The sequence below is a fragment of the Chroicocephalus ridibundus genome, chromosome 5 (assembly GCF_963924245.1).
Source record: "Chroicocephalus ridibundus chromosome 5, bChrRid1.1, whole genome shotgun sequence".
Classification (NCBI taxonomy): Eukaryota; Metazoa; Chordata; class Aves; order Charadriiformes; family Laridae; genus Chroicocephalus; species Chroicocephalus ridibundus.
Genome location: NC_086288.1, coordinates 42097395 through 42124989, shown reverse-complemented (window position 1 = coordinate 42124989; position 27595 = coordinate 42097395). Strand labels below are relative to the sequence as shown.

The following is a 27595-nucleotide window of genomic DNA, read 5'->3' as shown; positions in this document are numbered from 1 at the left end:
TGCACCTGCCCAGCACTGCGAAGGGATGCAGGCATGGCCAGCTCAGCATGACGTGAGGGTCGGGCAGGGCAGCGTGCCCCCAGCCTGGGCAGGGATGGAAGTGTGTATGTGTGTACGGGTGCATCCATGCTGTGCAGTGTGTGTGCAGCTGTGCTGTAGGCTGTGCATACACACACATGTGCAGGCAGCTGTACCCTGCTGGGATGTGTGTTTATGCATTGCCACCCCATGCCGCCGGGTGAGTGTGCACTGTGTGTAGCCCCAGCTGCCCGTGGCCCCACAGCCCGGAGGAGCTGTGGGTGCAGGGATGGTCACCCAACACTGCGGCAGGTCTGGCTGAGCCCGGGTCCACCTGGTGCTCCCAGTGCGCGCGGTGCCTCTGGGACGTGCAGTACATTGTGTGCAGTGCCCCCGGGATGTACAGTGCCCCCGGGGCGTTCAGTGCCCCCGGGGTGCGGCAGCTGCGGCTCCCGGTGCTGCCGTGATTTACAGGCGTAGGCCCCGGTAATGTCATTTGCCCCAGACCGGTGGCGCCAGGGTGGCCGGGCGGCCGCTCCCCCCCGCCGGCCCCTGCCCCGGAGCCGTGACCCGCCGCCCCGAGCCACTGCCCGCCCGGGAGCCGGGACCCCCAGCCCGGGAGCCGCGGGGACCGACCCGCCACAGCCGCGACCCACGGGCAGACCCCTCACTCACGGCGTGGCTGTCGCGATAGTCTCCGGGAGGCCCGGCCCGGCCTCTCTCCGGTGGCCGTTACCGCCCGCCGGCGGAGCAGGGCCGGTCCGCGGGTCGGGGCCGGGGACGAGCCAGCCCCGAGCGGCACGGTCGCACCCAGCGCCCGGGCACCCGGTGGGTACGAGCGTCCCGACGGGGCCGGTCTGGGTTCCGTGCCCGGGAATGACGGGTCGGGGGGACCGGGGTGGGTGTCCCGGGAACGGCTGGTTAATAGGAACCGCGGGTCCGCGCTAACGGGAACGGTGGGTCCATGCTAACGGGAAAGGCGGGTCCGTGGGAACCAGAGTCCGTGACTCGGGAACAGCGGGTCGGGGGAACGGGGATCTATCACCCGGGAACGGCGGACTCGGTGGGAACAGGATCCGTGACCAGGGAATGGCGGGCCTCTGGTAAAAGGGGACCGTGCTACCGGGAACGGCGGGTCCAGGGGAAACGGGATCCATGGCCCGGGAACGGAAGGTCGGCACAACTGGCGTCGATGTCCCGGGAACGGCGGGTTCTTGGGAAGCGGGGACCGTGCTACCGGCAACGGCGGGTCGGGAGTAGCGGAGTTCGTACCACCTGGCAGGGCGGATGGGTCCGTGCCCCGGGAACGGCGGGTCGGGGGAACCGGAATACGTGTCCCCGGGAGCGCGGGTCCCTGCTACCGGGAAGGGCGGATTGGTCCGTGTCGTGGGAGTGGCGGGGTCGGGGGAAGCGGGCTACGCAGCACCGGGAACGGCGGATGGGTCCGTGCCCTGGGAGCGGCGGCTCGGAGGGACCGCAGTCCGTCCGGGAGCGGCGGCTCAGGGCAAACCGTGTGTCTGTGTCCCGGGAGCGGCGGCTAAGAGGTCGTTCTGAACGGGGAGGTCCGTTCGCTCCGCGGTGCGAGGGATCGATGGGATCGGGCTCGGTGCGCCCGGACAGCGGCGGCTCCGGGGAACGAAGCCTGTGCGCCGCGGGAGCGGCGGGCGCGGTGCCGGTCCGTGCGCCCCGGGATCAGGGATAACGGCGCCGTGGTCGGCTCCGTGCGCGCCGGGACGTGCAGCCGTGTGCGCCCGGGAGGACGGCGCGGCCCCGGCTGGGCTCCCCGACGCCGCCGGAGCCTCCGACGGGGCCGCGGGGGAAGCCGGTGCGCGGAGAGGCGCCGTTATCGCGGCGGCTGCGGTGGTCCCCGCGGCGGCCTTTCGTTGCTGCGAGCCGGAGGACGTCCGGCGGCTGCCCCGGCGGCGGAGAACGGGGTCGGAGTGCGGCGGGGCCGGGGGGCGTCCCGAGGCCGTGCGGGGCGTCGTGCGCTCGAGGCCCGACGGGCCGCGGTGGAGCCGGTGCGGGAGCCCCGGGCGGGCCGGGGCCCCGGTGCCGCGGCGGAGGGGGGGCGCCGGTGGAGGGGCGGAGCCCCGGGATGCGCGAGCCCCCGCCCCCGGGGGCGCGGGGCTGTCAATCACGGGGGGCGGCCGCCAATCAGGGCGCGAGCGGCCGGGATTTTGGCAGGTCCAGATGGAGCGGGGCAGAAAAGCGCGCGCCGCCGGGGCCCGCCGCGCACCCGCGCTCCCGCGCCGGGGCCGCCAGCAGCCGCGGGCCATGCCCGGGACCCGGACCCTGCCCCGGACCCTGCCCCGGACCCTGCCCCGGACCCAGCCCCAGCCCCGCCGGGCCCGCACCGGGCGCCCGGAGCCAGCCGCCCCCTCTCCCGTCCCCGCCCGGGGCCGCCCGCCGCCCCCCGCCGCCGCCCCCCGCCGCCCCCCGGCCGCAGGCGGCCCGGCCATGCCCGCGCCCTGCCGGCTCTGAGCGCGGCCGGGCGATGGAGGTGGCGGCGCTGGCGAGGGAGGGCGGCGGCCAGGGCCCCCCGCCACACGAGCCCATCAGCTTCGGCATCGACCAGATCCTCGGCGGCCCCGAGCCCGCGGGCGGCGGCGCCGGGCCGGCCCGGGCGGCGGGGGAGCCCGACTACGGGCTCTACGGCGGCGGCTACGGGCCCGCCTGCTCCCTCGGCTCCTACAACCTCAACATGAGCATGAACGTGAGCGTCAACGTGACCCCCGCGCCCGCCGCGCCGCCCGCCGGGGTCATCCGCGTCCCGGCGCACCGGCCCGCGCCCGCCGCGCCGCCCGCCGCCCCGCCGCCGGTGCCCGGGCTCTCGGGGCTAACCTTCCCTTGGATGGAGACGACGCGCCGCATCGCCAAGGATCGGCTCTCAGGTGAGCGCGGCGGGACGCCTACCGACGGCTGCCGACGGCTACCGGCGGCGGCGCGGCGGGCGCGGAGCGGGGCCGGGGTGGGCGCAGACAGGGGCCGCGCCGCCCGCGGGTACCGGTCGGCGTTGTCCGGGGGCCGTGCGCTCCGCCGGTTCCTCGCCCGCCGGCCGCGGCCGCCCCCGCCCCGCTGCGCTCCGCCGGGCGCCGCCGTGTCCCGGGCCGGGCTCTCTCCGCCGCGCGAAGCTGCTGCCGTCGGGGCCCGCGGAGAGCGGCTCGGGGCTGGCGCTGGCTTCGGCAGCTCCGCCGCCGTCCCGCCCCGGCTCGCGGCAGCTCCCGGCAGGGGTTGGCCGGGGTCCGGCTCTGAGCAGCGCCCGAGGGGTCCCGCCGTGCTCCAGCCTCGGGCTCGGCTCCGTGTTTGGTCCCTTCCTTGGGCCCGGGGGACACCGGGAGCCGGCTCCGTCTCACCCGTAACAGGGAGGCTGCCGGGGGCTGTGAGATGCAGGCTGGAGGCAGCGGCTGTGTCGGGAGCAGGATGCAGGGACCCGCCGTGGGGCTGCGGGGCAAAACCCATCTGCGTGTGGGGCTGGTGTGGGGAGCAGGTCCCCCTGTCCGGTGTGCCCCTTGGCGACGGGGCAGGCGGTGGGGGTCCCCGTGGGGCCCGGACGTGGGAGGATGGGACTTGGAGGCCCGTGTATGTGGGGACGGGCGCAGGGCACGGGGTGCGGGTGCTGTGGGAGAGGCCGGGCTGGTGAGTGCTGGGGCTGGGGAGGCTGGGTGGCGACGCAGGTGTCAGAGAGGCTGTGTGGGGGCCCGGTGCTGCCGGCAGAGATGGGACCTGAGTGCCCGAGGTGGGGGCTGGAGCACACAGTGCTGGCGTGAGGGTGCTGGTTGCTGCACCCCAGAGGAGAAGGCGTGGGTTGCTGTGGTTGGGGTGCTGGGCACTGGGGCTGCGTGCCGGCCGCGGGCGGGTGCCAGGGAGCCCTGACGTGGCTCGGCTCGGCTCGGCTCAGCTCGTCTCCTTCCCAAGATGGCGGCACTGCCACGTCCGCAATGCGCGGCTCCATGCGGGGACGAGGCCGGCGGCCACGCAGGGCTGGAGGCCGAGCGTTGGCTGCAGGGGCACTGGGGCCATGTGGGGTGGGAGGCTGGGGGCCATGGGGGCCCAGCCTGGGCGCCAGCAGAGCCGGGTTCGCCTCCTGGCCCACTCCGCCATCCCAGCGGTGACGAAGCACCGTCCCTGCGCAGGGGTGGCGGGTGACGTCCCCGTCTCCTGCCTGGCGCCAGCGGTGGGTGGACGGGGCGGCCCCTCCCCGGCACGGGGTCTCCCAGCCACAGCCATCACTCAGCGCCGCTGGCCTTGGGGTGGTCTGCGGGCTGTCAGCATCTGTTCCCGGCGAGGGGCCGCCCCGCGCAGGGAGGGGGCGCGGGGGCCTTCGTCCCCCCGACTGCACGGCTCCACCTGCGTCAACTGTGTCCGCCCCCGCCGGCGGGCAGGCTGGCCTCCTGCCCGCGCTGCCTGCCTGGGTGCTGGCAGGAGGGAGGGTCCGGCCCCACGGGGAGGGTCTGCTGGGCGCCGGGCTGTCCCTGGGGCTGCTGTGGGGTCTTGCCCCACGTCCCTGCAGCGTGGGGTGGTGGGGCCCCATGGTGGCCCCATTGGCCTGGCCATGTGCAGCCCTGCATGTGCAGTGCTGGCACCGACGAGGGCCGCCGTGCTGCGGGGCTGTGGCTTGGCCATGGGCCACCGTTGGAGCAGGAGGGGAGTGGGAGCTGGGGGCTGAACCCCTCCAAGCTCTCGCCTTCCTCCCCGCAGCTTGGCGGGGAGGCTCCAGCTCCCTGTGGCTCTGGCTGCATCTGGGGCTGGAATGTGGCACACTGACCACGCCGTCCCTAACTCACACCCCGGCCGTGCAGGGACAATACCTTCCCCAGCCCCCGGGCAGCTGGCAGTGGCCAGACGGATGCTGCCAGCATGGAGGGATATGTCGGTCGCCTCCTGATGGCTTCTGGGGCCCTGTCTCCTCCCCAGGAAGGCTGGAAGCCCCGGCAGTGCTGCGGAGGCTCCTCTGGGGCTGCAGCAGGGCTCAGCACATGGGGAAGGGGGGGTTTGTGATGCCAGGAGCCTCGCTGGCTCCGCATCAGCTCTGGGACCGGGTCTACCCGGCCGCCCCACTGGTCCTGTTCCCCACCCGCCAGGCTGGGGGAGCAATGGGGACATGGCCGTGGGCTGGGGATGGACCCTCTTGCCACATCTTGAGCTGCACCACGTGTCCCTGGTGCAGCTGGGGACGACTCGGGGTCTCCTCCTCCCCTCCTCTCTGCCAGGCAGCGCTGGCGGCCCCCCCGGAGCTTCCTGTCCCCATGGCCCCGAGCACCCCCCTGGGCTCCCGCGCTGCCGGGGCTGTGCCCGCTCCCGCCCTGCCCTCAGTGGGGGCTCTGCCCATCCCGTGGGCCTCCCTGAGCCACCCCTCACCCCCCCTCTGCCCGCAGCCGCGCTGTCGCCCTTTGCGGCGACCCGGCGGATCGGGCACCCCTACCAGAACCGCACGCCGCCCAAGCGGAAGAAACCGCGCACCTCCTTCAGCCGGGTGCAGATCTGCGAGCTGGAGAAGCGCTTCCACCGCCAGAAGTACCTGGCCTCGGCCGAGCGCGCCACCCTGGCCAAGGCCCTCAAGATGACGGACGCCCAGGTCAAGACCTGGTTCCAGAACCGCCGCACCAAGTGGAGGTAACGGGGCCAGGCCTGGGGTGGCCGCCGCAGCCCCCACAGCTCCGACCTGCTGTCCCACTCCGGCACCACTGCTTCCCATGGCTGTCATCCCCCGGCAGAGGCTGGGCTGGGGCGAGATGGGGTTTCTGTCCCCGCTTCATCCCCTGTGTGTGGCTGGGTGAGGGACGGCGGTGCCGAGAGAGGGATGGGGCTGTGGGGCACTGCTGGACTGGTGCACAGCAGTGCCGAGAGAGGGATGGGGCTGTGGGGCACTGCTGGACTGGTGCACAGCAGTGCCGAGAGAGGGATGGGGCTGTGGGGCAGAGGCTGTGGGGCACTGCCGGACTGGTGCACGGCAGTGCCAGCAGCAGGACGGACTGTGGGCAGAGGCTGCAGGTCGCTGCTGCGGGGCAGAGGCTATGGGGCATCGCCGTGCCGGCACACCATGGTGCCAAGAGAGGGATGGGTCAGCGGGGCAGTGCCGGACGGGCCGTGTGTGCTGGCAGGAGGCAGACGGCGGAGGAACGCGAGGCGGAGCGCCAGCAGGCCAACCGCCTGATGCTGCACCTGCAGCAGGAGGCCTTCCAGAAGAGCCTGAGCCAACCGCTGCCCCAGGACCCGCTCTGCATGCACAACTCCTCCCTCTACGCCCTGCAGAACCTGCAGCCCTGGGCTGAGGACAACAAGGTGACGTCCGTCTCAGGGGTGGCCTCTGTGGTGTGAGGTCCCCCGGAGAGCTGTGGACATGCCGGGAGGCGGCGGTGGGTGCCCGCGGTGGGGTCTGAGCCTGGCACCTCTGGCCCGCGGCGGGGAGGGGGCTGCTGCTTCCTGGGAGACCCTCCCCATTGGCAGCCCCCTCCCTGCCGCAGGCCAGCCCCCTTGGGCTCCCCCTCAGCCACCCCGCAGCTCCGAGTGGGCGGACGTTCCCCTGCCATTGGACTCAAAGCTCTGCCTGGAGCACTGCTGCGGGCAGTCCCTTGCCCGGACCCCCCCGGGAGCCCAGGGCTGGGTCCCCCACACCACGTGGGCCTCTGCAAGTCCAATTCCCCCTCCCCAGGGCCCCTAGCTCCAGGGGCAGCTCCTCGGGTGGTCCCTGCTCAGGACCTGCTGCCTGCCCATCAGCGGCTCTCCCAGCTGGGCCAGGCCCCTCTCCCCCGATGGCAGCCACAGCCCTCATCTCACCCAGGGTGGGCTGAGCGGGGTGCGTGGTGGGCCCCCGCATTCCTGGTGATGGGGGCTCCCCCTGCCCTCGCTGGTGGCCACCACAGGGTCTGCACCACCCGCGCACACTTGCCTTATCCTGATTGGAGTTTGCGAGCTCTGGCTTCCAGCAGTGGCCACCAGGCTGGACGAGGAACCTGGCCCCGCAGCCCCCAGTCCCCCCAGCGGTGTGACAGACTGATGGACTGGGCTCATTTGCCCCGTGGGCTGGGCTCCCTGGCATTCTTGGCCCCCGCACCCACCAGTCTGCCAGCTCCCTGCGGCCCTGGGCCTGGACGTGCCCCTGCAGCACCCCACGATGGACTTGGGGTGCCCCTGCATACCAAAGGACTGCACCAGCCCCGCCCCGAGCGGGGCTGCCCTTGTGCCTGCCTTCCCCCCGCCAGTGCCTGTCTGGCTCCCAGGACGCCCTTCACCTTGGCCTCGTGACTGAACCTTGATCTGGCGTGACCCACAGCACACTCGTGGGGAGGCAGAGGGGTCCACTGGGGGCTGAACACCCACCCCCCCCCAGCAAATGTCTTCCCCCCCTCCCCCCCGCCCTTCCCTGATGATGCCCTGAGTGTGCCCAGCACTGGACGGGGACCCCCTCCTATACCTTAACCCCACTCCAGCTCCGGCTGGGGGCCCTGGTTGATGATGGAGGGGGTGGGTGGGGTCAATAGCGATGGCTCTGACCCTAAACTTGACCTTGACCTTGACCCCACCACCCCCCCTCCCTCCGACCCCGCCGCTGTCCATGGTGCTGCAGACGCTGCCTGGGGGCCGGCGGGAGCCTGCCCCCGCCCGCAGCCCAAGGGCTGCGGGCGGGGGCAGGCTCCCGCCGGCCCCCCACCCCCGCCCTGGCTACCGGGAGGAGGAGGCGGGCAACCGGTGCCGGTTCCCCGGCGGCGGGATTGGCTGCGGTTCCGTGACGTGGCCCCGTTTTTACCGGGGGTGTGTGGGGGGGGCGGGGAACGGCTGCGGCGGCGCCGCCGCAGAGCCGCCGGGATGAGCGCGGCCGAGGGCTGGCCCCGGTCCCGGTGGGGGGGCGGCGGCGGCGGCGGCGAGGCGGTGCTCCGTGCCCGTGCCGAGGCTGCCGGGTACCGGAGGCTGCTGCGCGCCCGCGCTGCCGAGGTGGAAGCGCTGCGCGGGGCCGTGGGCGCGTTGCACCGGCAACTGGAGGGGCTGCGGGACCGGCGCAGCGGGGAGCTCGCCAAGTACCAGGTGCGGGGGGTGTGTGTGTGTGGGTGGGGGAATGGGGTGGTGCCCTGGGGGGAGTATCTCGGGCGGTTTGGGAGGGGGCACATGGCTGGGTTGGGGGGAAGAGGGGGGCGAGACACCGGGATGCAGAGCCTGGATGCCCGGAGGAGTGCGGAGGGAGGGTCGGGATGGGGCTGGGAATCCGGATGGAACTGGGGAAGGGGGGGTGTGTGTACAAGTAGGGCAGGGGACGCCGTTCCGGGCAGGGCAGCGGGATGGGGGTCGGGATGGGGCTGAGAAGCCGGGTCCGTGCGATGCGGGGGTCGGGGTCCGGGGTTCCGTGGGGGGCTGGAGTCGGTGCAGGGGCCCGGGGTCCGTGCGGAGCGGGCCGGGGGGGTCCCGGGCGTTGCTGACGGCCCGGCCGGCAGGAGCGGGTGGCGGAGCTGGAGCGGGAGATCGGCGAGGCGGAGGCGGAGATGGCCCGGTGCCTGCGGGAGTACCCGGCGCTGCTGCGGCTGCGGATGGCGCTGGAGGCGGAGATCGCCGCCTACCGGTACGCGGGGCGGGGGGTGGGGGGGGGTGGGCGGGGCGGGGGTGGGCGCGGGGTTCAGCCCGAGCCTGTCTCTTGCAGGGAGATGCTGGAGCGTGAAGAGCTGCGCTTGGGCTGCCTGGCCCCACCGTGACGGGACCCCCGGCACCGCTGCGGGACCCCACGCCCGGGCCACCAGACCTCGGACTTCTGCACCCTTGGGGTCCCCCGAGTCCCCACTCACCTGGGCCTTAGGACCTCCACCCCTGGATGCCCAGGGTATGGGACCCCTGGACCCTCTGGAATCCTGGTGCCCTGGTCCTTCTGTCCCCCTGTGCCATGGGACCCCTGGACTCCTGGGACCCCTGGCTACCTGGGTTCCCCAGACTCACACCCCTGGAGGCCCCATCTCCCCAGGAGGGCAGCGCCCACGGGGCCGCACACTCTCACCAGCCTCTCCGGAGCAGCAGCGGGGCTGGGGTCCTGGCCCTGGCCCGTGCGGAAGCACCTCAATAAAGCCCCGTGGCATTACCTGGAGCCAGCCTGTCTCTGGTGGTGGGGCAGCATCCCCCGGCCGGGCCCTGCTCTCGGGGCACCCCGCTGCACTCTCGGGGTCTGCAGCAGAGCAGGGGCCTGGAGTGGCTCCGTGGGAGCCTGGGTGCCCGGCCCGTGTCCCACGGGGGCTGCCTGGCTCTGGGGCCTTGACTCCTTCCCACCTGGCTGCAGCCCCTTACCCCCAGACTGGCCACCCCATGGGGATGCCAAGTGGGACACATAGCGGGGGTCTGGCCATGTGGTGGAAGGGACTGTGCTCCACCAATGCTGGTGGGTGACACCCCCACCATGGCCGTGTCCTGCCCCAGGATCGGCATTTCTAGGGTCAGGCAGGAATCCTGCACCCTGGGATGGGGGGACAGGGTGCTACCCCCCAGGGCATGCCCCCTTGGTGTAGGGCAGCACCTCAGCAGGGGGTTGCCACAGAGCAGCCCCCAGAAAGGAGGCAGACCTGGGGGGTTGATGAGGAAAAAGGGCATCCAGAGAGCCCGTGTGGCCCGGCAGACAATTGGGCAGGGATGTGGGGTCCCCCCACCCAGGATAGGACCGTCTGACCTGGGCTGTCCCCAGCTGGGCTGGAGTGTGTGCACTTGTGTGTTACATGTCTGTTTTCAGCCGTGTGTAGGGACCCCCCAGGCTGAGCCCAACAGCCTCAGGGAGTGGGGGCCCCTCAGGGGGCAGTGGTGTCCTTGCACAAGCCTGTGGCTCGCCGTGGGGCAGGGGCCAGTCTGGGCACCTTGAGCAGAAGGGCAGGGCAGGCAGGAGCCCTGCCTGTGGTGTGCCCAGCTGGAGTCCACAGAGTCTGGGGGCCAGGTGGCCCAGCACCCCCCCCCCACCCCACACAAAGACTGACCAAGGTTCGTCGTAGTAAAGCCAAACACAGCTCTTTTTATCAGAGGTAAAATGCCTCTTCCAAACCACACAAGAGAATGGGAAGGTTGGTGTTGGCTGCCTGTGGCTGCCACACACGGGTGGTGCCCCCCCAGCCCTGGGTGTCCCCATGCACAGGGTGCAGTGGGGTAGGGGATGGGCACAAGGGGGAAGGGGGTGTCTGTGCAGGGGGTCAGCGCCCTCGGAGCTGGCGCTGCTGGGCAGCATCGACATCCTGCCAGGCGCTCCAGGGGCTCCAGGCGGTGTTGATGTAAGGGTCCTGGCAGCTGATGCGCACCCGCTGCGCACGTTCCTGCAACTGTGTCTCCTCTGCGCCCTCCATGTACTTGTCGACCTGCAAAGCAGGGCAGGTCGTGGCCTCAGGGAGCACCCCAGCACCGGGGGTATCTGGCATGGGTACTGAGGGAGGCGAGGCTGCGGGGAAGGTGGGAGAGGGCAGGAGCAGGGCTTGGTGCTGGGGGCAAAGGAGTGGGAGACACCGGCACCTCCCCAACCCGGGCAGTGATGCTGCTTTGCGTGGGCACTGCAGGGAGGGGTGGGCAGCAGAGGTGACGGCCAGGAGTGACAACTCACCACCCCAAGGAGGGAAGGAAGCAGCGCAGTGGGGAGGGGGCCATTGCTGAGCCCCCCAGCAAGTCCCTGTTCCCAATGGCACCCCTGGGTGGAGGGAGGAGTCCAGGCTGGGGCTGGGGCTGGGGCAGGGAGAGGATGGGCACAGCAGAGTGAGGACATGGGGTGGCACACGCAAAGACAAGCGAGGCACAGGCATCCCGCAGTTACCTGGGTGCCGTTGGGGAGCTCGTACTGCAGCCGGTAGAGCAGGGCAAAGTAGGATTTGGGGAGCGGCCAGGAGGCCGGGGGCGCCCAGGCCAAGTAGAGCTGCTCCCCCCGCCGCTGCACAGTCAGCTCCCGTGGCGGGTCGGGCCGCACTGCGGGCAGAGCAGGGCTCAGCATGGGGCAGCACTGCCCAGCCCCAGGGCTGAGCCCTCCCACGGGGCACTCAGTGCCCCGAGAACCACCCACCCCCCCCACTGGTCTGAACTCACCAATGTCACGGATGAAGAAGTGGATGGAGAAGTTGAGGTAGGAGGTGTCTGAGAGCCCCTCCAGGTGCAGCTCCAGCGGGTGCAGCTCCTCAGCGAAAGGGCAGAAGGAGGGGTCCACAAAGCTGGCGTTGAACTGGCCATGGCGGCCAGTCGCTGGCACCCACTCCCCCGAGGAGCCGTCGCTGTTGGGGGGAGGCAGATGTGAGGGCTGGGTGGCCACGGGTCTGGGGCTGGGTTGGGGGGTTTCTGTGGCACCCACCTGCGTGTGAGGCGGGCGCGGAAAACGGCGGAGTGGGGGCCAGTCCAGGAGCAGTGGAAGGAGCCACGGTAGGATTCAGCCTGGCAGGAGACGTTCATCCTTTTCTCGCCTGGTGGGGCCAAGGGGCAACACCTCAGGGGCTGCCTCTTCCCTGGCACAGGTGAGGCTGCCCCATGGCTGGGCTCCCCCTGGCCCCCCTCAGCCCTGCCCAGTGCATCCCCATAGCCCCAGGGGCTGGGCACAAACATCTGCAGATGCCAAGAGCATCTCCTGGTCCCCAGCCTGCCCCCAACTCCCTGCATCGCCCTCCCTGCCCCATCACTCCCCATCCACCCCCTTGCTTCCTCAGTCGCGGCTCCCCCACCCGGCCATGCCAGCCCCCTCGTGCATGCCCAGCTCCACGTACGGGGTCTGCTGACCACCAGGTAGGTGGCATCCAGCAGGACAGTGCCAGCCCAGCAGCTGTAGTTGCCCGTGGCTGGCAGGTCCAAGCCAGAGATGGTGAGAGTCTGTCCCTGAGCGTCAAACTCGGCCATGAGCTCCGTGTCCCCGTTCTGTCTCCAGGTTACTTGCTGCTCCGAGGTGTTGCATTTCAACACCACGTTCCCGTTCAGTTTCCCCACCTGAACTGGAGGTGAAGGGCAGAGACTGGGGTCAGAGATCGGCTATGGTGTGGGCAGCCTATCTCCCACACCATCTTGTCCCGACACACCGCATCTATCCTTCCCCACAGTCCCCACCCTTCCTCATCACACCACATCCATCCCACCCTGCCCCATCACCCCACATCCACCCCATCCCCACCTTTCATGCGCTTTCATGCCCATCTTCTACCTCCGCACCCCACCAGAAGGGCTGCCCCGATGGGCTCATGTTGCCCCGTATCAGAGGGATGGAGGATGCCGGCGCTCCCCGCTCCCTCCAGCTGCTGTGGGGGTCTTGTATTGTCTGTCTGTCCCCCCGCCCCCCTCCCCGGGGTGTCTCCCCTCCAAGGCCTCCCCTGTGCCCAGGTGGGGCAGGACTCACACTTTGGGGGGAAGGCAGTCAGGGCGTCCGCAGGAGCGAGGCACAGCATCAGCCCCACCAGCACCAGCATCTGGGAGGGGAAGGGCAGTGGTAGGGGAAGGGGAAGGGCAGCCTCATGCCGGGGAGCGGTGGACAGCCGTACCCCAGGGGAAGGAGACCCGGCCAAGATGGGATGCAGCCAGCAGGACCAGTAAGGGCAGGGTAAGACGGGGAGCGGTGCAGTGTGGGGAGAGCCCCACACAGGGCCAGGCAGCCGATGCGACACCCCAACCCTTCCCACTGTGGCCCCCTTGGGTGTCCCCCCTGGCAGGGGGCTGCAGTGTCCGCCTGGAGCAGCACCTTCCCGGGGGTCCCTGGTGCCCAAACCCTCCCGGGGCTGCAGTGCAAGCGCGCCCCCGGCAGCCCTCCGTGCTGTGCTTACCTTGTGGCCGTGGTGTGCGCTGCTCCGGTGGGCTCTGCATGGGCTGGGGGTGGCAGGCAGCTGGGTATATACTGAGCCGGGACCCCGCGGGGCTGCCCCAAGGTGAAGCCAAACCGCAGAAGCATCACAGTTCTCAGAAGAGGTGAAAGCTGCACGGGGAGGAGCTGCGAGCCAGGACCCATGCTCAGCCCCCGACCCACCCAGCCCCAGCCTTTCTGGGACTCACCATGGGTACTTCCCAAGCCGGGGGGCTCCGGGGACCCGCTGGCCCTGCCCTGACCGTGGGCATCATGGGGGCAGTGAGGATGGGTCTCCTCCCTGGAACAGCTGGGCACTGGGATAGTGACGGAGCTCCGGGTGCTCCCAGCTCCCACAGAGCGGTCCTGAGCTTTTAGGGTTTTCACATCACTGCGTGCCACATGGAGCACCCACAGCCCCTTGCTGTGGCGGAGCAGGGGATGGGGCGTGGGGAAGGGACCACCGAAGTCCAGCAGAGCCTATCCTGGAGGTCCGAAGAGGGGCAGGCGTGGTCCTTGGCCCTGGCCAGTTGGGCTGTGGTGTGTCCCTGAGGACAGGGGTCCCTGCAGAGGCTCAGCGTGCTGCACCCAGCCAGGCACGGGTAGCACTGGCTGTCTGGCCCTTTCCCTCCCTCCCAGGGCTACGCAGCTGCGCTGGCCGCTTGTCCCACAGAACGCTGTGCCGGGACAGGGACGTGGGGACAGAGGCAGCCACAGCCACCAGCCTTCTCTTCGCCGTCCCTGGGAGCACTAGCCCAGCTCTGCTGCACGGCTGCCTCCGCTCAGCCCGGCGAGGCACAGCCCCTGTGCCCACACTGGGCACCGGCCCCGGCCCCCACCGCCTGCGGCCCCAGCCCAAAGAAAGGGCACAGGGCAGCCCCCCCATCCCAAGGGCAGGCGGCCCGAGGGTGAGGAGGCGTGAGTTGCGCCCTGCTGCTCCCGCTCACGTACTTTCTGCAGTTCCTAGAAAGCGAAGGGGAAGTTTGGGCTCTGAGGAGCCTGGGGGGAGGCCCAGCCTGCACCTTTCCACCCCAACTTCGAGGCGCTGCGGGTAGGGACAGGGCAGCGGAGCCTCCGGGCCCCTTCCCGAGAACAGTGGAGCTCCCACACGTGGGCTGCGGGGAGGAAAGGGCGGAGGGAAGGAGGAAGGAAAGGAGAGGGACACGGGGTTCAGCTGCTGGGATGGAGCAGCCCCATGCCCATGACAAGGGGTCTGTCCTGGGGTAGGGGCTGGAGCACAGCACCCATGCTTGGACCCCCAGCCCCCCAGGCAGAAACTCATCCCTTGGCTGTGGTGCCAGGGAGCTGCAAGAGGAGTGGGACTTGCAGGAAAGCTGGAGAGGACCCCAGGGCAGGCAGGGGGACCCTGAGGAGGGGGAGGGAGGGGAGCACCTCACCCCGGGAGACCATCCGTGCCTTGTCCCATCCTGGGGGGAGCAGAAACTGGCTGCACATCCAGACTGCCACGCGCCCCCTCCCGCCGCTGGCCGCAGCTTCCCCTTCACTTCTGCAGAAAAGCGCGCGACCAGGGAGGGGAAGACCCACCGCAAAGGCCAGGGCTGCCCCTCGGCGTGTCGGCGTGGCCGGTGACAGTGGGACGCTAACCCAGAACCGGAGGCGGGAGGTTAGAAAGACCAGGGATGCCTCATGTTCAGAAACCCCCCTGGGAGAAGGGAGTCTTGGTGGGGGCGGGGTAGGGGGCATAGAGCTGCCCCACAGGGGCGTGAGGGCTGGGGGGAGCACTCACTGGATCTCTTCTCGGCCGCAATCACGACGTGAAGCCAGGAGCAAAGATCACAAAACTTTATACAGGAGAGACCCACAAGCGGCCCCTCAGCCTCGGGGCGCTGCTCCCCCACCTCGGCGTGGGGGGAGCGGGACAGGCAGGGCCGGCAGCCCCAGCCCCGCAGCAGCCCCAGGGGAAACACGGGGTGAAGGAGCCCAGTTGTGGAGGGCATGCACGACTCCCCAGGTCTGGGGCCAGCGCTCCCCCAAACTGGGCTCTGTCCCCAGGGGAGATGCCGGGGGCCGGTCCCGTGGCCACTGGCATGACGACTGTGGCACAGAGCTGTGGCAGCAGCAGGCTCTACCTGCACCTCCCTGGGCATCGGGTCGGCCCCCACAGCAGCACAGCCCCCCCCCGGGGCTCTCCTGTCCCTGGCGGTCACAGCCAAGCCCAGGCAGCCCCGACACAGGAGCTCCGGTGGCTCCAGCTCACTGCAGCACGCAGACTTCCCTCTCCTCATCCTCCTCACTAGCCGCCTCTCCCAGCGGCTCTGGCACTGCCGGCACATCCTCCACGGCCACCACCTTCTCCCGTAGCTCCATCAGCAGATCACGGCTCTCGCTGGGTGGCAGGTTGCTGAGATAGTACTGGGGTGCCAGCTCCACCAGCCTGCAGGGACAGAGGGTGTCAAGGAGGGGCAGCCAGCTCCAGGGTCCTCCCTAGAACAGCCTCCTTTGCTCCCCCACACGCTCCACCTGCCCACAGGAGAGGCCAGCTGGCCAATGCCAGCTCCGGAGCCATGCACGGATACAGCCCGGGCACAACCTGTCCCTCCCCATCCCCAAGATCCTCACATTTGGGGCTGGATCTCTGAGACTATGCGGAGGCAGTTGTCCTGCGAGATGGTGAACTCGTGGTAGAGGACCCAGGGGGGCAGGCGCTGAGGGGGCTGCCGCAACAGGTAGCAGCAGGCGGGGGGCAGGTGGGCCACGTGCTTGTGCGTCAGCATCACGTAGTTGCCGGAGCCGTCGATGTCCCGTGCCACCTGGGGAGTGGAGCACGAGGGGAGCAGGGCTGGCTGGCACGACCCCCGGCCCCGCAGCCGAGCCCCCCCCTAGCCCCCCGGCAAACCTTGAGGAAGTAGCCCGAGATGAGCGCTCTCTGGATGTTGAGCACGTTGGTGTCAGTGCCGAAGGCGGGGGGTGAGACGGGCAGCTCGATGCGCTGCATCACCTCCAACAGCTCTGCCCGCACGATGCCCGCCAGCCGCAGCGCTTCCCCGCTCACCGCGTGCTTGCGGCACCAGCCCTCGTCCGCTTTGTCTGCGGGGAGAGCGGGGTCAGCAGCGCGGGGACGGGGTGGATGAACAAAGACCCCACACGGAAGCAGGTGGTCTGGCTGGGCTGGGGGCTCCCAGGCCATGAAACCAGGCACCGCTGCACCCTTAGACTGCGTCCCCTCAGTGCAGTGGGGACAGGGACTGTGCAGAGAGCACGGCCCCCAGGCTGGGGCTGGGACCCCTTCACAGCCAAGGCTGGGGCACCTGGATGGGGTCACAAACGTGGCTGCAGTGCTTGCTTGCTCCTAAAAGGAGCAGGGGACGCGCGAGGGAGCTGTGGGACACCCGCAGGGTGTGCAGCCCGCCAGCAGTTGAGCCCCTGCCTGGCACTCACGCTGCTGGAAGGCGTTGAAGATGTTGATGAGGGTGAAGTGGTCTCCGTCCGGGTGAAGCAGGGCGCGCCGGCGCATGGTCACCGCCTCCTCCAGGTGCGTGGAAGGGGGCACAAAGCAGGGGGAAGCTGGGGATGGCACAGAGCAAAGGTCACCACGTGCCCGCCAGCATAGACCCTGCCAGTGCTGGCTCTCTGTGGGCTGCATCATGGCCTGCGCCAGCAGCAGAGCAGGCTCCAAGCCCCTAGGCATGGTACCTGTGAGCATGGCAGCCAGGCTGACCATCTCCTCCACACAGTCGAACTCGCAGGAGGCGATGAGCGCCTTGGAGAGCTGGGGGTCCAGGGGGAACTCTGACATAATGATCCCCACCTCTGACAGGTTCCCATCATCATCTAGGGCGGCCAGGTAGTCCAGGTCCTCCAGCGCTTGCATCAGCGACTCCGGGGCTGGGGCAGGATGTCAGCCAGCTGTCAGGACCAGGCAGCCCATCCTCCTCCTGCACCCCTGGGACCTTCCAGCCCCTCTCCAGAGACAACCCGGGCTGCAGTGATGGCCGCAGCCATGCCCAGCCTCCATCTCCTCCCACACGGCTTCCCCTGTTGCACCTCTCTGCTCCAGCCCCGCCATGCCATGCACAGCCCCTCCATGCCCCGCAGGCGTTACCTGGCCGGTCGAGGAAGTCACATTGGCCCATGTCGGCGATGTCCAGGCGCTTCAGCAGCAGCACGAGGCGGCTGAGGCTGGTCTCACTGACGTGGGGCGCGGGGTTGGGGGGCAGGTGCTGTTCGTAGAAGGCCTCTGAGTAGAGGCGCAGGCAGGTGCCTACAGGAGAGGGGCCGTGAGCCACGATGGTGGGAGGGATGGAGCCCAGGGACAGGGCAGCAAGCACGGGTGGGCAGGGAAGCGTGCTGGGCCACAGGCTGCCTGGAGCCCCATCGGGGTGGGACAACAGCCCTCTCCCGCAGGAGGCACATTCAGGGGACACGCGGGCAGGGGCTCTCACCTGGGGGGCTGCCTGCGGCTCGCTGCATGCGCGACTCTGCCTGGCTCTTGCTGATGGGACGCAGCACCTGGGACTCTGCCCGGATGCGGGGGTTGTAGACCTGCAGGTGAGGCCATGAGAAGAGACACCTGCAGACAAGCCCTTGCCTTCTCCCAAGGCCCCTCTGCCCCACTGGTGCAGTGCTGCCACTGCCACCTCCGTGGGTCAGATCCTGCCCTCCGCACAGTGTCCCCCAGCTTGAAGGGGGAGGCTGGCAGGATGTGGGCTGAGCAGACAATACAGACTGCTGCAGCCCCATCGCCCCCTCCCCAGACTCGCCTCAGCCCATGCTGCTGGTTGTGCCCCAGAGCAGAGCCACCACTCGGCTCCCCGTCCTGGTACCCCTGGTGCAGGCTGGCACACTCACATTTCGCAGCTCCAGCCCCGAGTCGATGACAAAGCGCACTGTGCCCAGAGAGAAGGACGAGTCGGCAAGCCAGTGGGTGACGATCACCCGCCTTTCTCGGCTGCCCTCCTCCAGCACCTCATACACCTTCTGCGCTGCGCGGCCCACGCCGGGGTGCAGGGGCAGGACCAGCAGCGGGCCCAGCCCCGGGTTCAGCGCCATGGCCTCGGTCTGGATGGCCCTGCAGCACTCGTCAATCTCCTGTGGGGAAGGACAGGGGCACATGAGTCCGTCGATGACTGGAGCGGCCCCATCCCCAGGACAAGGTGCTGCACCGTGCCCTGCGGCTGCCTCCTGGTGCCCTGGGGAGAAAGACCCCACACGATGCGCATGGCACCTCTGCAAAGGAGCTCCAGCTCCTGCAGTTTACTCCCCAGCAGCAACCCCTGCTGTCCTCAGGGCTCCCCACACACAGCTGAGATAGATCCCCAGACCTTCCCCCTGCCCCCATTCCTGCCTTGTGGCATGGCGAGTCCCTCAGGAGACAAGCCTGCAGCCCACCTGCTCGCTGGCCAGGAAGAGCAGGATGTGGCCGGGCTCCTGCCGCCGGTGGATGTCCAACACAGCTTGGCAGGCAGCTGCGACGTGGCCACGGGCTGGTGGGTCCCTGTAGAGCAGCTGGGGAGGGGGACCGGGTCCTGGCACCCGCACCACCGGGGGGTCCCCGCAGAAGGTGCGGAGCCGCTCCTCCATGGCTGGCGAGGTGACCACCACCACCTTCAGCGCCGGGCGCTGGCGCAGCACGTCCTTCAGCAGCCCCAGCAGCACGTCAGTGGGCACCGTCCGCTCCTGTGCCTCGTCCAGCACCACCACCCCGTACTGCCGCAGCAGCGGGTCTGACGTCATCTCCCGCAGCAGCATCTCATCCGAGCAGTACCTGCCATGGACCAGCCCTGTCAGTGTAGGGCAGCAGTGGGGACCCCCAGCACCGTGGGCTGCACCCCCACGGGCATCCCTCCACACAGCCCTGGGGGAGCATGACTTGCCCCCTCCCCAATGGCAGGAGCCCTCACCGCAGCCCCAGGAGGGCCTGGGCAGCCAGCAGCCTAGTTCCTCACTCCCCCAATGAGGCCAGGCTGGATTAAGAGATTACGTTGCCGCTGGGGAGCTCAGCGGGATTAAAGTGTGGTGCAATGGGCACTGTCGGCACAGGCAGCCCGGGGGGGGGGCACCCCCGTCCCTGTACCTGAGGATGGTCTCGATGGTGCAGCAGTCCTCATGGGGCACGCAGTAGCCAACCTCGTGGCCCAAGTTGAGGTCCATCTCATCTGCCACGCGCAGGGAGAGGCTGAGGGCGGCCAGGCTGTGGGGCTGGGTGCAGGCCACCAGGCCGTGGGCGAACTGCAGGGAGAGGGCATACTCCGTGCACCACTGCGGGATCTGCAGGGACAGAACGCTGGTCAGGGCACGCGGACAGCATGGCCACAGCCAGGAGTGCCAGGACGTTCCTCTCCCCATCATGGAGCAGCACCTGCCATGCCCCTCAAAAAAGGCAGAGGGACCCTTCTGATCACTTCTGAGCCCCAGCAACCCATGACACAGACCCCACAGCCTCATCACCCCATCCCTGCAGCTTTCTGCCTTGATATGGGATGCCACGGCCCCGGCTCTTACAGCAAGGACACGGGACAACATTCCTCTCTGCCTCCACCTTGCCAGGAAAAATAGGTCTGGAGGGTACGTGCTGCGCTGCCTTTGCCAGAGCTGCCAGCTCAGACAGAGCAGTGCCTCCAGCTAACGCCTGCCAGGGCTTAAGAGGCATTTGGACGATGCCCTTAATAACATGCTTTAACTTTTGGTCAGCCCTGGAGTGGTGAGGCAGTTGGACCAGACGATGGCTACTGGGCCCTTCGGACTGGAGCCATCCTGATCTATTCTAACAGGCCCCCTACTCCTCTCCAGGGAAAGCTGGGCAGGTCCCCGGTCAGGTTCAGCACAGAGCACTGGTCACTGGCTAGGTCCACGAGACCCAGACCTTGCAGCAGCCACAGGCCAGGGGAGGGGCACGAGCAACCTCGCATGGGGCCAGAGGGATCACACACCACCCCAGGAAACCTCACGGTGAGAAACAGGGAAGGAAGCACCAGGGAGCTGCCTGAGCTCCTGGCCAGGTGGTGTGTGACAGTCCCAGGGCCATGCGGATGTCCCTTGAACAGTGGGGACCAGAAATCTGCTGTTTAACTGCTTCCAACACACATGCTCCCCTTTCTCACTCCTCCTGCCCCATGTGCCCCCCAGAGCAGGTGCCGGTGCCCCCGTGTCTGCCCAGCACCCGAAGTCACAGTCAGGCAGGGTCCTGCCCAGGGGCTGCCTCCAGAGAGCCCACCTCACAGCCAGGTGGGAGAAGACGGGTCACCCATGTGCCTGGCAGTGACCACGGGTGGGCATGCAGCCTACTCTGCTTCTCCACCTGACCCCACGACTGCCCCATGGATAAGCTGTGCTCAGCTGTGTCTCCGTGCATGGCTCTGCACCCTCCCTTCCACCACCTTGCTGCCTGCAAAGACTGGCGAGGGCAGCAGCACAGGACACAGCCAGCCCTCGGCCATGAGAACAGTGAAGGGACCCAGCTTGTGCATCAGCTCTTCCCACTTTGGGTGGCAACACCGTGTTTGAGGGGTGCTGGTACACTAATGTGCAGGATCAGATGCTCCATGTGGATTAAGTCACATCCCCTGGTCTGCTCCGCGTACGGTGGTCCCAGGCCCCCGCAGGGATTGCAGTCAGGGTGTCTGCACGCAAAAGCAGCCCGACGCTGGGGCCAGACCAGGCCAGGGCCCACGCAAGGGCTTTATTCCCCAAATCCAGCACCCCGTGGGTTGGCCGGTGCTGCAGCCCAGGCCCGTGCTGCAGCAGGGTTACACCCAAGGGAGGTGGTTCGGGCAAGTGGCCCCGAGCCCACTGACAACACCCTGATAGCCCCAGAGGCTGGCAGCTGCCGCGCAGTGATCCAGCCCGTGTCCAGCGCCGCGGAGGCCATGGCTGTCCCCACAGCTTCCAGGTGATCCCTCCCCTGGTCAAAGTCTGCATGATGACGTCTCCGGCTGCTGCACCAGGGGCTGTCAGATGGGAGCAGCTCCCTGGGGCGGGCAGGCAGGATCCTGGCACCCCGGACCCACCACTGTCCACCCACCGCCACCCTGTACACCTGGGCCCAGCTCTGGGAAGGGGCTGTTTTCCCCTCCCTGCACCACATCCTGCACCTGCCTGATACCCTGAGCTGCTGCGGCAGCCACTCCCGGGGCGGTCATGGCAGCACTTCCCGGCTCGTGCCGTGGCTTTGCCCGGGGCCCCAGCGCCTGCCCCGGCACATCCTGGCATGCGACCGCTTGGCTCCACACTAGCCCTGCCTTATGCCAGGCTCACCGCAGTGGCACACTCCCAGGTACCGTGGTGGAGACGAAACCCTGTGGGGCCTGTTGTCTGCTCTGTCCCCCCCACAAGCTCAGATGCTGACATAGAGTCAGGGAGCTGCCTCTCGACTGCAGTCCCATCTCCATGCTTCTGCCCACAGCTGCCCAGGCTCCCACCTCCCCACTCCACCCCACGGCCTGTCAGCCCACACTGCTCTGTCAGGGGCGAGAGCCTAGTGGCTCCTGTGCCGCAGGGTTTGTGGCTCGCTCAGCCTCGAGGCACCACCCAGCTGCTGCCTACAGCGGCACTGCAGGTGTTTTGAGAGGGAGGGACAGGACGCTCAGCTGGGAATCCAGCAGGCACGGCGAGAGTCTGTCAGCAGGACAGCTGGTACCACAGCCCTGTGCTGGGCTCCAGGCAGCAGCATGGCCCTGCCCAGCTGCACGCAGCCCCCAGCAGGGACGGATGCCCTGACATGGCCCCCTACTCACCTGGGTGCTCTTGCCAGTGCCGGGGGGACCAGACACCAGAATGATGCCGCTGTTGCCTTCCAAGTGCTCCATGAAGCTGTACTTGGTGGTCCAGACAGGCAGCTCCCGGCGCTGCCGCAGGAGCTCATAGTAGCGGGAAGAGAAGGGCAGCCCATCATAGGGGTTCACCTCCAGGTCACCATCGCAGCCCAGGGCTGGGTCGTCATCTTCCTCCTCCTCCTCCAACGTGGAGCCAGGGCCGCTCTGCCGGGGTGGGGAGCCAGGGGCCCCACAGCTGGCCATGGCGGGGATGCCAGCACCGGTGCTGCAAGGGCAGGCAGGAGGTGGAGCGGGACCTGGGGGAGTCTGTCACTGACCTACCCTCACCCGTGTCCCTGGAAGGAGGCAGCCTGGTGCGTCCCACCGTCCTGTCCCGCTGGGGTGGGGGGGACCTGTGGGGCACAGGGGACGGGGACAGGCAGGCAGGTGCAGGCAGAGAGGGGCAGGGACAGGCAGGGCTTTGACACGGCCTGGGCGTGGGGAGCAGGGACAGGCAGGTGACAGGGCTGGGGTATGGGGGATCGGGGGCAGGCAGGGCACCGGGGGGGTGGTCAGAGGACTGGGGAGAGCACGGCAGGACCGAGCAGAGCGCAGGGGACCGGACCGGGCTGTGCGTGGGGGACCGGTCCGGGGGGCAGGGGGTGTGGGACAGGGCGGACACCTTGGAGGCGGGCGAGCAGCACAGGGCCGGTCCCAGCAGACGGACCCGAATGGCACGGGACGGACCGGTCCGGGGGGGCACTAGTACGGGACGGACCAGACCGGCCCGGGCACCTGAGCACTGGGACGGGACCGGGCGGGCCACACCAGACGGGACGGGTCCCCCGACTCAGCCCCCCGAGCCGCGGCTCCGGTTCCTGTTCTCGGTTCCGGTTCCGGTTCCGGCCCGCCGCGGCCGCCGCTCACCTGCGCGCGCCGCCACCGCCACCTCGGGCCCTGCTTCGGGAGAGCGTCAGGTGACCGCGGCGCCGTCACGTGGCCCTGCCCGCGGCCGCCAATCAGCGCCGCGGGGGCGTTCCCCGCCCGCCGGCGCGCGGCCCGTTGCTAGGCGCGGCTCTGCCTGCGTGGCGACCCGGCCGGGCCAGAACGGGCTTCGGGGCCGCCGGGCAGCGAAGGGACGAGCTTCCCCGTGCCGAGCCCACTGATATCCCGTACCGGTGCCGGGCATCCCGTCCCCGGGACCCTGCACCCGAACTGGGCGTCTTCAGCCCGCGGCGGCTCCCGGCGTGCGGCCGGTCGGGACCGGCAGGTGGAGCTGCCAGACCGGCAGACGGCCCGGCCCGGCATCCCCCGAGCGCGGAGTTCCCGTCGGGGCCGTGGGGACCGGGCAGCGGGGAAAGGCCGGCGGCGGGCCGTGGCGTCCCTGCTGGCCCCGGGACTGCGCGCCGGCGGGGTCCGGGAGTCCCGGCTGCCGGCGGAAAGCGAAACTGCGAAGCCGCCTGCAGTTACCGCTCTGCCCCCGCAGCTCCGGCAGTGACCCGCCGGCCCCGGCCCTGGGCAGCGGCTCTCCCGCATCGAAGGCCCCTGCTGCCGGCTTCAGCGTTGGCACGGCCCTGCGTGCTGCCCCAGCGCGCTGTGCTGGCACCGGGTATTGCCAGCCCGGGCAGGGAGCCCACCGTGCCACCGCCCGGGAGCAGCTGCCCAGGCAGCGGGGAGGGTGCTGGCGGAGGGGTGATCTCCGGGTTATCCCTGCCAGCAATCTGGGCAGAGGCTTTGTCCACAGCCTTTGTGCTCAGAGGCCCTTAAACCTCCCTGGCCACCTCTTTGCCTCTGGGTTCCCCTTGTACGCCCAGCTCACCGAAACCTGCTGAAGATCCCTTTCCCGTTGTGCTCCCCGTCTGCCTCCATCGTCTTTTCCTCAGGCTGGAGGGGCTGTGAGGGCAGCTTGGAGTGGGTTTTGGGACAGGGGTGACTGCCCTGGAGCTGGGCATGACCCATGGGATGGGAGAGCTGCACTCGAAGGTGACCCCGGTGTAGGCTCAGGCTGGCAGGGGGAGATGAGGGCCTGAAAAGGGGGTATGGGCAGCACAAGGAAGGAGCCTAATGCTGCCTCAAAGGGGCTGATGGAGATGTGGTTCAAGCCTGGCTGCAGGAGCCCTGCCTGGGCTGGCCATAAGCAGGTCTCGGGGAGCAGGGGGTGCCACAGCAGCATGGCCATGCAGGAGGAGAGGGCCTGGCCCACACTGGCTCGAGGCTGAGCAGGGCCAGAGAAGGAGCATCCAGACCCTGTGGAACCATGGGTGCCGGACAGATGCGGTTTGCAGCATGAGGAAGGAAGTGGTTGATGCTGAGCTGTTGCTTCGCTTACTCTCCTGGTGCCGCAGGGAACAGAGAGCTGGGCATGGGCCTGCGGAGGTCTGGGCACCGTGCTGGCATTCGTGCTGCTGAGCCTCGTGCACCAAGGAACGAAGATGGGCCAGTCCCGGCAGAGGAGGCAGAGGCCTTGCCCCAGTGGTGCTGGTCCACAGTGGTGCAGCTGGCCTGAGTACACAGCTCTCTGCAGCTCCCTGTGCCATGGGGTCTCTGGGGCTGTCCTTGCTGCAGGCTCCAGCCCTGTGTCCCACCGGCTGCTGAGCTCTGGCAGCGGTGCTCAGCCAAAGGGGCTCAGTGGTGCTGCAGCATCACCCGGGGCCAGCAGTCCCATTGTGCCCCATGGGCAAGGCCAGTGACCTACCCAAGCCTGGGCCCCTAGGAGGGTGGCGTGGTGGGATGCCAGGGACTCCATCTCCACCACCCCTGCCCTGGTGTGTGTTGGGGTGCAAGGCGGTCGGATGGGTCCCTGCAGCCCCCAGCTGCGCGTTGAGGAAGCGGAGGTTTGCACAAGCCGGTGAGATACACGTGACCTGGGGAGCGCGGCAGGAGGAACCAGCAGCCGCCCCACGCAGGGCCCCGGTCCCCTGCGGCACAGCTGGCCATGGCCCCGTGGCTGCCCACCAAGGAGGAGAAGTATGGCGTGGGTGAGTGCAGGCTTCAGGGCTGAGCGGCCAACAGGCCTCGCTGGGCTCCTTGGCTTGGCGGAGGAGTGTGGGGCTGGCAGGATAGGGCGCTTGTGGCCAAGGTGGCACTGCTGTTGCCCCCTGGCTGCGGTGGCTCAGTGGCAGTGGGCTATAGAGGGGTGGGCGATGGCGGCTGGGTGGTGGTGTGGGTCTGCGGGGTGAACGGTGCTGGTGGTGCCGGGCTGGGTGGGGCTGGCGGCGATGCTCAGCGGTGCAAGGTGGGGGCTGGGTCCCTGCAGTGCCGGCACTGGGTGGGCTGGGGGATGCAGGAATGAGCTGGGTGGGCTTGTGATGGGATGCCCTGTGGGACCAGGGCTGAGCAGGGCAGTTGTTAGCGGGACCTGTGCACCCAGAGCTGAGCATGGTGTTGGGTGGGGATGAAGAGCTCTGGGGCTGAGCCAGAGGGGCTGAGTGTTTCCAGTGCTTGGCACAAGATCCTCCTGTCTGAGCTAGGGGTCTGGGCTCAGCCTGGCTATTGAAGTGTGGAACCCTCCACCCAAGGGGTGGTTAGCTTGTTATCAGGGATCGTTAGCTCATGTATGACCTGCTCTCAGGAAGGTGCCTGGCAAGCCCAGAGCCACCCCTGTAATTTGCCCCTGGTCCTGGCTGGGGCTTTGCTCCCAGCGTCTGCGTCAGTCATGGCAAAGCCCTGGGCAGCCCTGTTCCCCGCACCACCCCCCAGCCCCCGGTGAACACACGCTCCCTGTACCTTGCGCCAGCCCTCGCAGCCCTTCACCTCTTCCCGTTTCTGGCCAGGGCTGTTTCCCGTGCCCCCCATCTTGCACTGACAGCAGCACCCAGAGCAAGGGCTGAGCCCCTGCGGGGTCCTGGGCAGCACTGGGAGCAGGGTCTCATCTCAGTTCCTGCTTGTGCCCGATGGGCACTAACCATCCTGTGGGGGAAGCCTGGCCCAGCTGGGGCCTGGGGGGGTTGGGAAGGGGCTGGAGGGGAACAAGCCTGGACAAGGGCTGGGTGCTGCTCTGGGCTAGCTCAGGGTCCTCCTGCGGATGGCAGGGTGGCAGACGGGATACTGTGGGACCTCAGGGCTCCTGATGCTGCAGGGTGTGCCAGGCCAGCATGAGGGGTCTCAATGAGCGATGAGGGTCTGGGGGTGTCACAGTGTGGGTTGGCCCTGTCCGGGGCTGGTGGTGGGCATGGGCAGTGCCCTAGCAGGGACCCCCGGGTGCAGGCATGGCTGCAGGGGACTTGTCTGCTGGTGGAGAACGCGGCCAGTCCTGGGGCCAAGCCAGAGCTGCCTCCACCAGACAGAGCTGTCACTGTCCCCAGGACCAGAAATAGCAGCAGGACTAACCACAGCCTGTCCCAGTGCAGCCCATGCAGCAGCAAGAAGTGTCTGTCTGACAGCAAGCTCCTGTGTTGCCACCACCCCACTGCCTCCATCACCCCACTGCCCCCACCACCCTGTTCCCCCACCACCAGCTCCTACTGTCCCTAGGGACTGGCCTGCATGTCCCTGAGCTGCCAGCCCCAGGAGGGCAGTGCTGCAGCTCCAGGCAGGGGCTCAGCTAGCGTTTACCTCCCTGTGCCATTTACAATGGGAGCAGGACCACCAGACTCACATGGGTTGCGGGTGACAGGCAGCATGATGGGGACAATGCCAGGCAGGGGACCCCCATGCGCTGGAGGAGGGGGGGCTGACAGCTCCTGCTGTGCCTGGCGCCATGCAGGCTGTGGTGCAGCTCTCCTGGGGCTTGGAGTCCCCTTCCCAACCCTGCCCTGCTGTGGCCAAGTGCTGCTCTGCCTTGCACCGCACCTCCTCAGGGGTCTCATGCCGTTTGTGTGGGGCTGGGACCCTGCACTGTCTCTTGGGGATGAGCAACGTTGGTTGAGGTTGCTCTGCCCCATGGAGGAAGGCCAGCTGTGGGGCACACTGCCCTGAAGGGCATGGGTACGCAGGGCCCCAGGGAGGCTGTGCTGGGTGAGGAGGGGTCCAGGTGAAGGACCCCTATGCACAGCTCCTGGCTCCTCTCTCTGCAGCTGTGTGGAACTTCCCGCGCACCAGCGAGCATCACCTCCCGCTGCAGATCGGGGAGACGGTGCACATCCTGCAGGCTTCCGAGGGTAAGGGGGTCCAGCAGCCCTGGCCAGGCCCCATGCCATCCCCTGCTGGGGAGAGGCTGGGCTGATACTGGGGTGCATCCTGACATGGGTCCTCCTGCACCCTCTCTTGTCTGCGCTGCAGGCGGGCACCCAGCCCTGCCCTGCCCTGCCATGGGCTGCTGGGTCCCGAGCCCGGCTGATGGTGTCCCCTTCCCTCCCCTTGCAGGCTGGTACCGCGGGTACTCGCTCAGGAACAGGGCTGCCCGGGTAGGTGAGGGGCTGCTGGGGACTGTGGCATGGTCGGGGGGTGCGGGCATGGCTAGTGGTTCATCCTGCTGGGGTCATTGCCAGGCTGGGTCCTTCTGTGGGACCCTTGGTCCTGGGGTGGGGGCCCCTGGCTGTGGCCCCCTGTGGGGAGCTGTATTGTGCCTGGCCTAGCTCGTGTGTGCTGACAGCTTTGGCTCCCCCAGGGCATCTTCCCGGCCTCGCTCATCCACCTGAAGGGCGCTGTGGTAGAGCGCAGTGGGTAGGTACCTGTCATGGGCACAGGTGGGTTGGCCCCATCCACCTGCCTAGCGTGGGGGCCCGCATGGTGCTGCGGGGCTCCAGGGCTCCCTGCTCCTCTCCCCAGGGCGGCGGAGAGCGTGGTCCCCGCCGAGATGCCTATGGTGCAGGAGATCACCACCACGCTGCGGGAGTGGGCCACCATCTGGAAGCAGCTTTATGTGGTGAGAGCCGGGGGCCGGGAGGGTGGGGGTCCTGGGCTGGTGGGATGCCCACGGTGACCCTGCGCTGTTGCCCACAGGCAGGGCAGACGGAGCGGTACCAGCAAGTGATGCAGATGATGTATGAGCTGATGGAGCGGCGCTCGCAGCTGCTCTCGGGGACGCTGCCCAAGGACGAGCTCCTGCAGCTCAAGAAAGAGGTGACCGGCAAGATCGACTACGGCAACAAGTGAGAGCAGGAATGGAAAGCGGGGTTCCCCGAACATCTGCCCCTGCCCCAGGCACAGGCTGTGCAATGCCAAGAGGTGCTTGGCCCCTCTG

General features: G+C 68.9%; 5 protein-coding genes across 8 annotated transcripts in view; 3 read left to right on the top strand and 2 right to left on the bottom strand.

Annotated features, from left to right (window-relative positions):
• The first annotated feature begins 2512 nt into the window (after positions 1-2512).
• TLX2 (T cell leukemia homeobox 2) lies at positions 2513-7411 on the top strand. Its single transcript, XM_063336283.1, has 3 exons — positions 2513-2909; positions 5394-5631; positions 6120-7411. The coding sequence occupies exons 1-3, from the start codon at positions 2513-2515 to the stop codon at positions 6334-6336; spliced, it is 852 nt and encodes a 283-aa protein (XP_063192353.1). The 3' UTR covers positions 6337-7411.
• A 376-nt stretch (positions 7412-7787) lies between these two features.
• Positions 7788-9082, top strand: LOC134515828 (alpha-internexin-like). The gene is made up of 3 exons (XM_063335253.1): positions 7788-8040; positions 8445-8569; positions 8648-9082. Exons 1-3 carry the CDS (start codon positions 7825-7827, stop codon positions 8697-8699), a joined length of 393 nt encoding a protein of 130 aa, XP_063191323.1. The 5' UTR covers positions 7788-7824; the 3' UTR covers positions 8700-9082.
• Positions 9083-10163: 1081 nt separating this feature from the next.
• Positions 10164-12392, bottom strand: LOC134515835 (interleukin-12 subunit beta-like). The gene is made up of 6 exons (XM_063335287.1): positions 12323-12392; positions 11703-11924; positions 11297-11405; positions 11038-11219; positions 10772-10920; positions 10164-10325 (listed from the first exon to the last, which is right to left on the bottom strand). The coding sequence occupies exons 1-6, from the start codon at positions 12390-12392 to the stop codon at positions 10164-10166; spliced, it is 894 nt and encodes a 297-aa protein (XP_063191357.1).
• Positions 12393-14548: 2156 nt separating this feature from the next.
• DQX1 (DEAQ-box RNA dependent ATPase 1) lies at positions 14549-22457 on the bottom strand. Its single transcript, XM_063336848.1, has 12 exons — positions 22399-22457; positions 21454-21757; positions 18795-18988; positions 18110-18485; positions 17570-17809; positions 17164-17263; positions 16824-16982; positions 16415-16606; positions 16160-16285; positions 15618-15808; positions 15341-15531; positions 14549-15155 (listed from the first exon to the last, which is right to left on the bottom strand). Exons 2-12 carry the CDS (start codon positions 21733-21735, stop codon positions 14975-14977), a joined length of 2232 nt encoding a protein of 743 aa, XP_063192918.1. The 5' UTR covers positions 21736-21757; positions 22399-22457; the 3' UTR covers positions 14549-14974.
• Positions 22458-24345: 1888 nt separating this feature from the next.
• The window catches only part of LOC134516074 (dedicator of cytokinesis protein 2-like), a 78129-nt gene continuing 74879 nt past the window's right edge, over positions 24346-27595 (top strand). For 3 of the 4 annotated variants that reach the window (XM_063335953.1, XM_063335951.1, XM_063335954.1), the window contains exons 1-6: positions 24346-24449; positions 26487-26570; positions 26776-26816; positions 27020-27075; positions 27181-27277; positions 27355-27503. In XM_063335953.1, coding sequence (XP_063192023.1) covers positions 24407-24449; positions 26487-26570; positions 26776-26816; positions 27020-27075; positions 27181-27277; positions 27355-27503 — 470 coding nt within the window. In that variant the 5' untranslated portion in view covers positions 24346-24406. The remainder of the gene's footprint in view (positions 24450-26486; positions 26571-26775; positions 26817-27019; positions 27076-27180; positions 27278-27354; positions 27504-27595) is intronic. The other variant, XM_063335952.1, reaches the window with a different exon arrangement.

Coding starts and splice junctions, on each gene's coding strand:
- LOC134515835 (XM_063335287.1), bottom strand. CDS start 12,392: ATGCTGGTGCTGGTGGGGCTGATGCTGTGCCTCGCTCCTGCGGACGCC. Junction 11,220..11,296: donor CGCGCCCGCCTCACACGCAG/GTGGGTGCCACA, acceptor TCCCCCCAACAG/CGACGGCTCCTCGGGGGAGT. Junction 10,921..11,037: donor CTTCTTCATCCGTGACATTG/GTGAGTTCAGAC, acceptor CTCTGCCCGCAG/TGCGGCCCGACCCGCCACGG.
- DQX1 (XM_063336848.1), bottom strand. CDS start 21,735: ATGGCCAGCTGTGGGGCCCCTGGCTCCCCACCCCGGCAGAGCGGCCCT. Junction 18,486..18,794: donor ACCATCGAGACCATCCTCAG/GTACAGGGACGG, acceptor GGTCCATGGCAG/GTACTGCTCGGATGAGATGC. Junction 15,156..15,340: donor TCAGAGATCCAGCCCCAAAT/GTGAGGATCTTG, acceptor CTGTCCCTGCAG/GCTGGTGGAGCTGGCACCCC.
- TLX2 (XM_063336283.1), top strand. CDS start 2,513: ATGGAGGTGGCGGCGCTGGCGAGGGAGGGCGGCGGCCAGGGCCCCCCG. Junction 2,910..5,393: donor CGCCAAGGATCGGCTCTCAG/GTGAGCGCGGCG, acceptor CTCTGCCCGCAG/CCGCGCTGTCGCCCTTTGCG. Junction 5,632..6,119: donor AACCGCCGCACCAAGTGGAG/GTAACGGGGCCA, acceptor GTGTGCTGGCAG/GAGGCAGACGGCGGAGGAAC.
- LOC134515828 (XM_063335253.1), top strand. CDS start 7,825: ATGAGCGCGGCCGAGGGCTGGCCCCGGTCCCGGTGGGGGGGCGGCGGC. Junction 8,041..8,444: donor GGGAGCTCGCCAAGTACCAG/GTGCGGGGGGTG, acceptor CCCGGCCGGCAG/GAGCGGGTGGCGGAGCTGGA. Junction 8,570..8,647: donor GCGGAGATCGCCGCCTACCG/GTACGCGGGGCG, acceptor TGTCTCTTGCAG/GGAGATGCTGGAGCGTGAAG.